The following is a 12,582-nucleotide window of genomic DNA, read 5'->3' on the forward strand; positions in this document are numbered from 1 at the left end:
GCCAGCCAGGGTAAACGCAAAATCCCCATCTTAAACCAACATCAAACATGGTGGTATGCACTTATAACCCGGCAATGGGGGCGGGGGGGGGAGGTTAGGTTAGGGAGTAGGTAGGAAGGTTGTAGGCCCAACACCACTGCTGGACAGTATGGAAAATTATGGGCTGGAAGGATGATTCAAGTGTCAGAGCACCTGCCTAACTGTGATTCCCCGAGTTCACACTTCCGTACCGCCCACGAGAATGTGATGGTACAGACACTTGGAGAGACAGGATTCCCCAGGGGGACTTTGGTCCACTTCTGTCTGCTGGCCTCCGTGGTTCTCTGGCATTTAACTCTTCACTCCTTCGGGGAGAAGTCGAGACCTTTCCTGCTTTGGTTCCAACTTCGCTTCATTGTCCACATTCCCCACATGGCTCTGGAACTTCAGACTCACTTGTGCTTCCTGCGGGGCCCACAGACTCCCATCTGCCACTGGGCAGGCCCCCACCTCCCACCAAACCACTTACCTTCATATCCTGCGAGGCTCTCAAGAGCCAGCTAAAGCTCTACTCCTTCACCAAACCTCCCCGCGCTGGTTTGTGTTGTACTGGTAACAGGAGTCAGAGTCTGGGCATTGTCATTTTTTTTGTTCTGTTTCGGTTCAGAAATGGAATGCTATCACTTGAGCCGCTGCTCCACTTCCTGTGTTTTGCCGGTTAACGAGACATAAGAGTCTCACAGACTTGCCTTCCCCGGCTAGCCTTGAACTTTGGTCCTCAGATCTCAGTAGCTAGGATTATGGTTGTGAGCCACCAGAGCCTGGCTTCTTCAACCATTTTTTTTAAAAGAACTTAACAATAAACAATCCAGTGAACATACCATAATTTGCTCTGTCATTCTGTCATAGAGGGAAAAAATCCGGTTTCCTTGTCTCTGCAGTATGGATGCACTATACATGTTGGAAGATGTATCTATTTATATTTGGTTGCTCCCATAGAATACTTTCCTAGAAATATATTTTCTATGTCAATTGGTGCTGACAGATTGACACCTACACTAGTATTTCTCATCACATGTGATAGTTCAATGAATGGACAGAATAACTGAAACATGGCCTCATATTTTCTATTCCTCTAGCCTGGGGTTCCTTAATTAGTTCCTTTGGGGTTGGGGGAAGGGTACTATCATCCCCAGCTTCCATCTGTGTGGTTAAGGCAGAGAGAGCAGAGTTTCCGTTCTATGGGGGTTGGGGGAATGGGACTGGAGACTTCATTCACAGATCACTTCTGGTGAGGAGGTGACCAGCTAAGAATAGCTCTGGGTTGACAAATCCTCTCTTCTCCATTCATGAGGGAAACTATTTCCCCCAGAAGAAACCAGAGCAGTCACGAGTTGAGAGCTGAGACCTATAGCTCAGAGATGCTATTCTGGGATATCCTGAGCCACTGTGGTCACCAGAGACTCTAAGTTGCCCAATGCCCAGGATGACAACATTGCTATGCGTAAAAATTTCCCCCTATCACCCCCAAATTCAATTTCCTCACCCGCCAGCGCTGCTATAAAGAGATAGAGAGGTGGCTTCAGATGCCAGCAGGACACAGGTAGCAGCGAGGACAAGCCTATCTGGGCTGTGCTGTCACTCCGGCTCGAACTCACCATCCATTCGTCATCATGAAGAACTCCGTGGCTGCCCTCGCCATCCTGCTCTGCGCCACCGCTCTATGTCACCAAGCCTTCTCTGCGCCACGTGAGTAGCATCTGGAGCAGGTGTCCCTCCCCTCTTTGGCCACACATAGACCACATCAATCTTTTCTGTGGTCCAAGCAAAAAGAGAACTTTTTGAAGGACTGCAAAACATCTTGAGCTTTCTCTTCAAGATTTTTATTTTCATCCCTATGTGGTCTTAGCTTTCTGAGTTCTCCAATTCTGAGAGTCAAGGAAGGTAAAGGAACTTGGGATCTTGATACAGATAGAAAACAAGGCCCTAAACAGGTGATTCTGCAAGAGGTAGAACCCAGGTCTGGCAACTCCCTGGCAGTGGTATCTGCTCATCACTGGTCCTGGTCTCCCTAAGAGGGCTGTTCTGGGGAGATCTTAAGAGATGACCAGACTTCTCCTATGATTTCCTTAACTAGATGGAGTAAGAGAATAGCCTGCTTGGGTATCTGACTCACAGAACAAGCAAGTACTTCCAGTGAAGGGTCAGAGAGAATGAATAGACATAGAAATGAAGACAGCAACAGAGGCTTTTCTGGGCAAACATACCCAAAAGCCCTCCCGTGCCTTGCGCCCCAGTCTCCACCTTGAGTGAGGCTGCCTCCCTCACCCTCTTGACGGAGTAGACACCAGTTGGCCTTCCCTTCTGAACCATGGCTTGTTCCTTCCTCTACAGTTGGTATCGACACCCCGACTGCCTGCTGCTTCTCCTACATCAACCACCCGATTCAACGCAGATTCATAGTTGATTATTTTGAGACGAACAGTCAGTGCTCCCAGCCGGGCATTGTGTAAGTAGCAGTCCTCCTTCCCACTCGTGGGGGACAGGCCAATCCCATCGGACACACACAAGCTCCCAGTGGATCCAAGAAACGCCCGGTCTGCAGGGTCTATCAAGAATCCAGGACCCAGCTCTCCTTGGTGTGACCTGACTTGGTAGTGATGGGTGGAAGAGAGGGAGAAGGGGATGGGGAGTGAGAGAAAGAGAGGTCTGAGGCCTCCCCTCAGTCAATGATAGCATTCTCAAGCTGCCCCAGAACACAGGGCGCCTGTGAAGAGGTCACCGCCAGCCTGAACTCCCCTGTGGTAGTCCTCAGTATTTGATTCTCTGCTTCTCTCCACAGCTTCTTAACCAAGAAAAACCGGCAGATCTGCGCTGACCCCAGCCAGGCCTGGGTGCAAGAGTGCATCTCTGACCTGAAGCTGAAGGCAGAAGTGGAGAATAGACAGCAGGAGGTCCGCTGACCTCGCCATAACATCTACATTTACCTCTCCTATGGGCTTGCTCCAGGCCCTACTCTTAACTTGGATTTTTATTTATTTATGTTATTTAATATTCATAATTTATTTTTTTATTGATGCATTGTGGTTTTGACCATTTGCACATCATTTCAGGTGGTAGTCATCACCTTGGTTTAGGCAGACACGGTACCAAAGTCTCAGATTAGCAAATAGGTTGTGAATGCTTTTCTTCTGTGACTTCTGTAGCCCAACGACAGAATAAAACTGCTCTTTTGAAAATTAATCTGGCATTGAGTTTGGCTTTGTCTTTCTGATAAATCAGAATTCTTGGTTCAGAAGAATAACCGTAAGAAATAGGAAAAAAATGTGGAGTAGATGAATCTGGCAGGCAGGGAGGGTCAGGAAACAGAGATGTGGTATTCACAGACATTCCACTTTACACTGGAGGCACAGATCCAGAACACCAGAACTGAACATTCTATAATTCAACTCATAATCGATCTGCTCTGGGAAAAGCCCTTTCCTTTCCCACTGTGTGTGTGTGTGTGTGTGTGTGTGTGTGTGTGTGGGTGTGGGTGTGGGTGTGTTGTCATAGGACTTAAACTGTGTCCCTGAGCTGTTTCCCCAAGCTGCTTCAAACCACCACAATCTTCAGATCTCAGCCTCCTGAGCGGCTTGAATTACAGGCACAGGCCATCAGCGCCTGGCCCTCCCTTTTTCTTGAGACAGGGTCTCACTATATGGCCCAGGTTGGTCTGAAACTCACTATGTTGCCCTGGCTGGTATTGAACTAGAATGTTGAGACTAATTATTGGCATGCACCACTACAACCAGCTGAAAATTCATTACTTGATTGGCTCTCATTAAATAAAATATTCTGCAGTGTCTATTTATGATAAATCAAGCTTTCTTAATAACAATTGCTTCTACTTTTGAGGTCTACTTGGGACAGTGCTTTAGATGAATGTCTGTTTGATCCTCCTGTTAGAAGATCATGAGGTAAAGCTTTTGTCCCCCTACAGAGGTGTTCAGAGGAGAGGCATCTGGGAAATGACTGGATCATGAGCGCCGACCTCATGAATTAATTAATCCAGCTAGGGATCATAGCTTAATGGATTTAGGAGATGGATTTTGTTATGAAAGCGAATGCTTTCTCTGCTTCCTGACCACCAGAAGGTGAGCAGCTCTCCTCAACCACGCTCTTCATCCATAATGCTTTGCCTCACCATGGACCTAAAATCAACTAGGCCAAGCAAACATGGACTGAAACCAGGTGCCCAAATAGACCTTTCCTACCTTGAAGTTGAGGTTCTCAAGTATTTTCTAATAGAGACAGAAAGCTGACAAAAGCACCTGCCAATCAAATAGAATAGCACAGCTTAGTTATACTAAGCAGGGTCAAATGAGTCTCTGCTTCTGCTGAAAAATTACATGTAGGCTCTTTCAGGTTTGGCTGACTTAGGAATCCAGTTCCTATGCAATTGCAGTGGTAAGGAGGATAGCGTTCATTTGATCTGCTTATATTAATCTGTAGAGTGAATTTCATATACACTTAGTCTGAGAACTATAAGGAAGGGTGGCTGCCCAAAGGAAATGTAGTTTTCCTCTATCAGGAAAGCTATATGGAAGAGATTCAGGTCAGGAAAATTATGTTTCCCAGTGTGCTTTATTTTTCCTGTTAATTTTTCTTTGATACCTAAGGGGCTTTAGTATTTTGTATGTGATGAATGTTTCCTCTCCTTTGTTCTCTAGACTAGAAAAAGTTATTTTTCTTTTTTGCCAGTCTTGGGGCTTGAACTCAGGGCCTGAGCACTGTCCCTGAGCTTCTTTTGCTTAAGGCTAGCACTCTACCACTTGAACCACAGTGTCACTTCTGTCTTTTTCTATTTATGTGGTACTGAGGAATCAAACCCAGGGCTTCCTGCATGCTAGGCAAGCACTCTACTACTAAGCCACATTCCCAGTTCTAGAAAAGGTTATTTTTTTCTAGTTTATTGAATTACTTTTGATTTGAACTCAGGGCCTGGACATTCTTCCACTTGAGTTTCAGCTCACTTATGGCTTTTGGTAGTTAATTGGAGATAAGAGTCTCACAGACTTTCCTGCCTGGGCTGGCTTTGAACAGCTATTCTTAGGTCTCAGCTTCCTGAGGCTTACAGACATGAGCCATTAGTGTCTAACCGTGAATTAATACTTTTCTTTTAAGAAGGTGTTGTCTTGTGTGTTTCCTATTGCCCTGACAATAACTATCATCCCGGTCTGAAGATAATCAGATGTAAAAGCCCTTCATAGTGTCGAGGGAAAGAAGGCCTACATCCCCACTGCAGAATCTACAGGGAGGAGGAGACCTGACCCTGCTCCCGGAAATTCCCACCCCCTTCACGTGAGTAGGAGCTGGGGATGAGGAATATGGGAGAAGTCAAAGTCCCTGTCCATATGGGGGAAGACAGGGATGGGCAAACACAGACGGACAGATGTGTCAATATGCAGGAACACATCAGATTAGCACTGGTAATCCCCTACTTCCCCAAGAACAGCGCCCACAAAAAAAAGTAACTTGTGGGATTAACCTCACCCTCAGACACTGGGTGGATGGGTCTTGATTAAAATAGGCCAGTTTCTTTTGGAGGCGTTTTAAGTAAGTACATCTCAAGACATCCCATTATTTATAATTCCTAACAGCCAGCTAAATGGAAATACCATCATTCTCCCGATCATCTCCACATTGTGTATTACTTAAATTACACCCAATTTTAAGTATGCTGGATACCAAATGCTCTTAAGCAGAAGTCTTTTTCCATACTTGAATGTCTTTATACAGGAAATGATTTCCTTAGACATGGGCTTCTTTAGTCAACAGCTAAGATCTTTCTAAGGCTCCTAATTCATATGGCCATTCATATTGAACACATCTTTTCTGTGCACGTTGGGGCCCTTGGTGAGTCTCTGAAAGGATGAGATGTCTGCCTGGCTAGCCGCTGTCATCACTTCTGTGGCCCCGGCGTCCCCCTAATTGCAGCTTCATTTGGATTGGGTTGCTCTAGACTTGTGTTCTATTTGTATAGTCCCATTGTGTGTTTAGAATAGTTGGGGAATAACCCAAAAGTTCCATCTCCACCAGGGAAACTATGAGTACAGAGACTGCTGGCATGGTAGCAGTAAGTGTGGCCCCAGCATGACACTGTTTTACCTCCTCTCATGGCAGAAACCACTTCCCCATCCATAACCCCAAGTCAAGTGAGCACTTAAACCATTTCTGCAAATACCCTGAGCCCTGTGGTTACCTAAGGCCACCCTTACATGCACAAGTCTACAAGACACCAGCGTGCCAAAACCTGCCTTTCCTGTCACCCCATTTTCCATCTTTCTGTAGTCTAGGGCTTACATGTGAAGTGGGAGCTGCTGGGCATACCAGAAGTAACAGAGCGTGTTCAGGTTCTTTATCACTCTGTCCACTCTGTGGGGTCCCCACCATCTCCTCACTCAGCATCCCTCTATTCCTGGGTTTCGTTTGCTTTTGGGTTGTTCCCACCCACCCTCCCTGCCCAGTCTCTGGCATGGGTCAGAGGACATCACCAAAGTCCTATGGATAGATCACCCAAGAGAAACAATTTCCCAAGAGATTTTCAAAATGCAGAGTTATCTGTTCTTTTAAAAGTCTTAGCTCTTTATTCTGATTTTTTTTGGTCAGTTGTGGGGCTTGAACTCTTGGCCTGGATGTTGTTCCTGAGTTCTTTGGCTCAAGGCTACCACCTTATCCTTGAGCCACAGTGCCACTTCTGGTTTTCTGGCAGTTCATTAGAGATAAGAGTCTCATGGATTTAGTGCCCAGATCCTAAGATCTCAGCCTCCTGAGTAACTAGGATTACAGGCATGAGCCACTTCGGCTTCTATTCTGATTTTTAAGTCTTTAATTTTTTTATTATAAAGATGAGGTACACAGAGGTTACAGTTACATCAGTCAGATAAGGAATACATTTCTTTTTGGACAATGTCTAAACCCTTTCTTCCATTGCTCTCTCTCAGTTTTAGCTCTCTATGCTATAAACCTCAAGGAAAGGGTAGATCTTGTCCTATTTGGGAAATGAGAAAACTGAAGGTTTTTCAGCAAGAGGCAAAAATTCAGCTAAAATTATTTCTTAGTAGATGGGTAATAAACTCACCTCATAGATGGCTGGCAAAGATGGTCTCTTGCTAGAAAAAAAAAGTCTCATTTTAACCTGTATAAAGTTCTCCAGTAGAGCTAGAACAAGCAGACTGTTCATCTAGCTGTGTTTTCTGCAGAGGGCGATAGAGATCCACATTAGCATAAAGCATAAAATGATGGGGTACATGCACAGGGGAACCAGAAATCTCCACTTCCTTCCAGTTCTCCTCAAACCCAAGTCCTTCTCTATGAACAGCATTCTGACCATCTACTTTTTTTTTTTTTTTTTTTGCCAATCCTGAACTTGAGCTCGGACTGAGCACTATCCTTGGGCTTTCTCAAGACTAGAGCTCTGCCACTTGAGCCTCAGCACCACTTCTGGCTTTTATCTATGTATGTGGTACCAAGGAATCGAACCTGGGTCTTCATGCATGCTAGGCAGGCACTCTACCATTAGGCCAAACTCCTGGCCCTGACCATCTACTTTGTTTCTACTCTATCATTAGGCAGAAGGAGCTGTCTCATTTATGATTTCTTTTTAAAGAGTAGGTTCATCCCCCCACCCCTCTGAGTGGGCTTAGGCCCTAAGCATCTACTCATTTTTCTAAGAACCCTCCCCAACAAGTTGAAACCTAGAAACGAGTAGGTGACCAACAGGCAATGCTAGGCAAAAGCTGGTTCTTCAACTGATCTCCAGGAAGAGACAGGGCCTATTGGGATAGGATTCACCACAGCTACAGCACGGTCAAGGGTACATCAGTCAGGGATGCCATTCGTATGGCCTCCACAGCTCTGTACCAGTAAGCTGCCCTAGAGCCATGACTACAAAGATGAAGAAAGTCACACACACACACACACACACAATGGTGATTGTCACAGCTTCTCTGTGACAAGTAGCAGGTGACCTGTGGTCTAGGATCTAGCTTAGTGGAAGGTACAATTGTTGCATGAGGACCTCATCTGATTCCCAGCACCCAAAGAAAAAAAAATTAACTTCTTGGGCTGAAAGTATGGCTCTCGGTGATTGCGTTCCTGTCCCAGTAGGTGTAACACCCTGGGTTCAAAGCCCAGTATCACAGGAATTTCTTCCATCCACCCCAGTAGTATGGGACTCGGACTCAGGGCCTCACACTTGCTAGACAGATGCTCTACCATTGGAGCCAGGCTTCTCTTACATTTTTTTATTGGTTGTGGGGCTTGAACTCTGGGCCTGGGCATTGTCCCTGAGCTCTTTGGCTCAAGGATACCTCCCTACCCCTTGAGCCACAATTCTACTTGCAGTTTTCTAGTGGTTAATTGGAGATAAGAGTCCAGGTCTCTTTGTGCCTGTGCTGGCTATGTGTATGTATGTGTATGTGTCTACACCTGTCTGTGGCACCTGGGACCTGGGTTTACAGGAAGTACTGACATGCTCGGCTCAGATCATCCTTCTGCCCCTCACCGATGAACAATATTTCTTAGAAGTGCTCCAGTCGACGTGACATCATGGTCCTTTGCACCCAGGGTGTGGTTGAAGTGTGGCTTGCGCTGCCTGAGATGCAGTGTTGTCACATCATACTTCACCCAGTGTGGTCAGAAGGTCGGTGGCTCAGTGTCGGGGACTGGCTTCATGGTAGGCAGCGTTAATCTGTAGATCTCTCCATGTGCTCAGGGCTGGAACAGTAACATCTCACTTCCTCTCAATATCAAAAACATCTCCAGCCGGGCGTGGTGGCTCACACGTGAAATCCTAGTTGCTCAGGACGCTGAGATCTGAGGATCATGGTTCAAAGCCAGCCTGGGCACAAAAGAACCAGAGTAACAGAGCTATGCTTGTACATCCTGAAGCTCCACGGAGCACTAAGCATCCACCATGTGTAGCTCAAGGCTTGACTCCAGACATCATATGATTCCCTCGGGTCATCCAAGCTTCCAGCTCCTCCTGGCCCAGGACTTCCGAGAATGGGAAGAGACATGATTTGAATCCTAGAATGGCTCAGGCAACTCTGGGTGTCCCACACTTCTCCCCCCACCCAGTCTTCATGGTTGCCTACCAACTACTTCTCTACCATGGCCTCAGCTCAGTTTCCCTTGAGGCTGTGATCTTCGCACAGGATGCTGGTTCCTAGAGTGAGTGAGCAAGAGTCAGATTCCTCTCATTTCTTCCCAAGATACTCCATCTTCAGGGTGATCTACAGAAGAGGATCTCCTCCTGGAAAGTTTCTCCAAAAGAAGCGAACAAGGACCAGGTGTTCTGAGGACCATTTCTCCTGAAGAGGGAACTTAAGACAGAGAAAGACAGAGGTAGAGGTTGCAAATAAACATTCAACTGTTTGGCCCCAGTGGCTCATGACTGAAATCCTAGCTACTCAGGAGGATGAGATCTGAGGATCTTATCTCCAATTACCCAGCAAAAAGCTAGCTTGGAGCAGGAAAAGAAAAACAAAAACAAAACCAAAAAAGGACAAGGCCCTGAGTTTTAAGACCTAGTACTGGCACAAAAATAAACAAACAAACAAAAAAACAAATATATTTTCAAAAGGAAGAAATGTTTGCTTTCCCATGCTTCCTTTTCTGTCCAGCTCTGCAGCCCTGAGCAGTGAGTGATGTTTCCGTCAACTTCTTGCTGACTTGCTCAAAGGGTAGGCGAAGCTGACTTTGCTTTTTGCAGGCTCTGGGTGCCCGCGCCTTTAGACACCCTACTGCTGTTATGTTTCTATAGGTCTGTTCAGATTACATTGGTCACCATGGTGATACCAGCCACCAGTGCTCATATCCTGGTTCAACGTCACTGTCAGTCCTTGGAGGTGCTTTCTTTCTTGGTCTGGGGCCTTGAAGGAACCAGAGGAGGTGCCTTAGGGCAGAAGAGACAGTGGTAAGGAAGTGACATTAAGACTGTAGTGTACAACCATCCAAAATCTAGGGCATACTAAATCCACTAGCACAACAATGTTCATTGCAGCATTATTCACCATAGCAAAGATATGGAACCAACCTAGATGTCCCTCAGTTGATGAGTGGATCAACAAGTTGTGGTATTTGTACACAATGGAATTCTATGCTGCTGTCAGAAAGAATGACATCGCCCCATTTGTTAGGAAATGGAAAGACTTAGAAAAAATCATATTAAGTGAAGTAAGCCAGACTCAAAGGAACTTAGGCTCAATGGTTTCCCTCATTTGTTATAACCAGTAGAAACCTTGGGCTCTACTAGCAGAGATCTGCAATAGAGCAAAACCTTGATATATAAGGTCATATAGTATGAAGCTAATTGAAAGGACCTCCAGGATACTGAAACAAAAGCCATATAATGAGTGATTGTTGTCCTTAATCGACTATGTTATCTTTCATCTCCTTTGCTGTCTCTTGGGTATCTCATATTGTTACAGTATCTCACTTTGTTATCTGATATATTGAATTTATTTGTATTTGGTTATTTGAAATTTGATAGGGAAGGGGGGAAAACCAAGACGGGGGGGTGGGTGGTAGGTGGGGGGGGAGGGTAATGGGTACCAAGACATGTGAAAGGGTATCAATGTAGGTGAATTAATGCACCTTCTATCTGGCAAATATCATGTAACCCTTTTATTAATTACAATAAAAAATTATAAAAAAATAAAAAAGGGCCGGGAGTTTGGCCTAGTGGTAGAGTGCTTGCCTAGCATGCACAAAGAGCCGGGTTCGATTCCTCGGTACCACATATATAGAAAAAAGCCAGAAGTGGTGCTGAGGCTCAAGTGGTAGAGCTCTGCCCTTGAGAAAGTCCAAGGACAGTGCTCAGGCCCTGAGTTCAAGCCCAGGACTGGCAAAAAAAAAAAAAGACTGTAGTGTAAATCACTCATGGATTATGAGGTATACGGATGAAGGGGATCCTTGAAAATGTCATTGGTTCTAGGCTCTGTAGAGAGAGAAGGGAAGGGAGAAGTCATGGATGCTGAGGAACTTCTGTTAAATCCTTCTGCTTCGTATCAGCCAGGATTCAACCGAGTTAGAAGAGTTATGTGTGCATGAGAGGAATTCGACCCCACACAGTGATGGAAGCTGGGTTGGTCAGTTTTCTTTAAGGCTGTGGTCTTCACACAGGCTTCTGGAGCTTGACGGCTGCAGAGTAGGCAGTGAGGAAGATGGAGTTAAAGCAGGAATGAGAAAGGAAACATGGGATACGAGGCAGAGGCCGCATGAGTGGACAGCTGCCCGCCTGGACGTGCCTCCTTTTGATGAAGTGAGACATCCCCTGGAGGAGCTGTCACGTCCCAGCCGACTCAGGAGTTGGACAAACTGAAGGAGGGTGCTGAGGTGAAATAGCTCCAGGCCCAGCTGAGCAGCCCGCACGAGAACATGATTTGAAGCTGTGTGCAGGACTTGTCTTGAAGCCCACCCTAACCAGAAACATACAGGAAAGAAAATGCTGGGGAAGGTAATTCATCTGATCAAGTGGGCTTTGGAGAGCAAGAATCTGAGCCAAGAAAATGATCTGTAACCCAAAGCTTCCTCTTTCACAGAACGACTTTCCCCTGTCAAATCTCGGCTCCCGCACCCAACTAATTTTGGTTTAAATGAATCAGTCAAGTGTTCTATATGACCACTAACACTGAATTCTTCAATTCGTTACAAAGCTACTGTGGAAAATTCTACAACGGCCCCTTGTTCAGCCCTTTCACCATCCAATCATATAATGCTTGATGGTTACTGATGTAGAAATAGCGGCCCATCTACCAGCAAACAAATATTCACTGAATACTTGAGCCTTTCCCTTTGTTTCAGACCTTCAGAGTAATAAGACTCTCATCATTACATAACTTATAAGTAGCAATGCATAGTATATACTTTTGTTCTTGAGCCATGTCCTGAGCTATAAGGGAAAAAAAAACCCATCAGATTATGGTCCCTGATGGTTCACATCTATAATTCTAGCTACTCAGGAGGCTGAGATCTGAGGATCAAGGTTTGAAAATAGCCCAGGCAGAAGAAAGTCCATGAGACTCTTATCTTCACTTAACCATCAAGAAGCCAAAAGTGGAGCTGTGGCTCAAATGGTAGAATACCAACCTTGAGCAAAAACACAAGTGAGAATGCGCCTTCAGTTCAAGTCTTCGTACTGGCATAAAAATAAAATCATCAGAATCTATGCTTTTATTATAAAAACAAGAACATTCTCATACAGCTGAAAATCGAAGGGAAAATATGTCAAAGAAGATGTCATAATGGAAACTAGAAAATATTTTTAACTGAATAGTTGTGCATATTTAGATTAAAACAGATTGATCCTAAAATGTATGCAGAAAGGTAAAAGGCCAAAGATATCCAAGCAAGGACAGGAAAGAAAAAAAAAACAGGCAGATACACTCTACAGCACTGGGAACTTCTAAATAAGCTGCTCAACAACTATAATATGGTACTGGCACATAGATAAGAAGATAAACCAATAGAAGAGAGTGGAGTCTAGAAACAGACTACACACCAGGAAGCACTGCAAAGCAACAGGGAAATGATATGATCATCAACTTTATGACCAAC

The 12,582-nt window shown here is 45.2% G+C and overlaps 1 protein-coding gene across 1 annotated transcript; it reads left to right on the forward strand.

The window, feature by feature from the left end:
• The first annotated feature begins 1,587 nt into the window (after positions 1 to 1,587).
• Positions 1,588 to 3,203, forward strand: LOC150052003 (C-C motif chemokine 3-like). Its single transcript, XM_090351762.1, has 3 exons — positions 1,588 to 1,728; positions 2,374 to 2,488; positions 2,822 to 3,203. Exons 1-3 carry the CDS (start codon positions 1,653 to 1,655, stop codon positions 2,940 to 2,942), a joined length of 312 nt encoding a protein of 103 aa, XP_090207888.1. The 5' UTR covers positions 1,588 to 1,652; the 3' UTR covers positions 2,943 to 3,203.
• The last annotated feature ends 9,379 nt before the right edge of the window (positions 3,204 to 12,582 follow it).

This window comes from Megascapheus bottae, chromosome 17 (assembly GCF_031878675.1).
Source record: "Megascapheus bottae isolate mThoBot1 chromosome 17, mThoBot2.hap1, whole genome shotgun sequence".
NCBI lineage: Eukaryota > Metazoa > Chordata > Mammalia > Rodentia > Geomyidae > Megascapheus > Megascapheus bottae.

What these genes read in the sequence shown, in the direction of transcription:
- LOC150052003 (XM_090351762.1), top strand. Translation starts at nt 1,653, where the DNA reads ATGAAGAACTCCGTGGCTGCCCTCGCCATCCTGCTCTGCGCCACCGCT. An exon ending in CCAAGCCTTCTCTGCGCCAC is followed by an intron (nt 1,729 to 2,373) that starts GTGAGTAGCATC and finishes CTTCCTCTACAG; the next exon opens with TTGGTATCGACACCCCGACT. An exon ending in TGCTCCCAGCCGGGCATTGT is followed by an intron (nt 2,489 to 2,821) that starts GTAAGTAGCAGT and finishes TTCTCTCCACAG; the next exon opens with CTTCTTAACCAAGAAAAACC.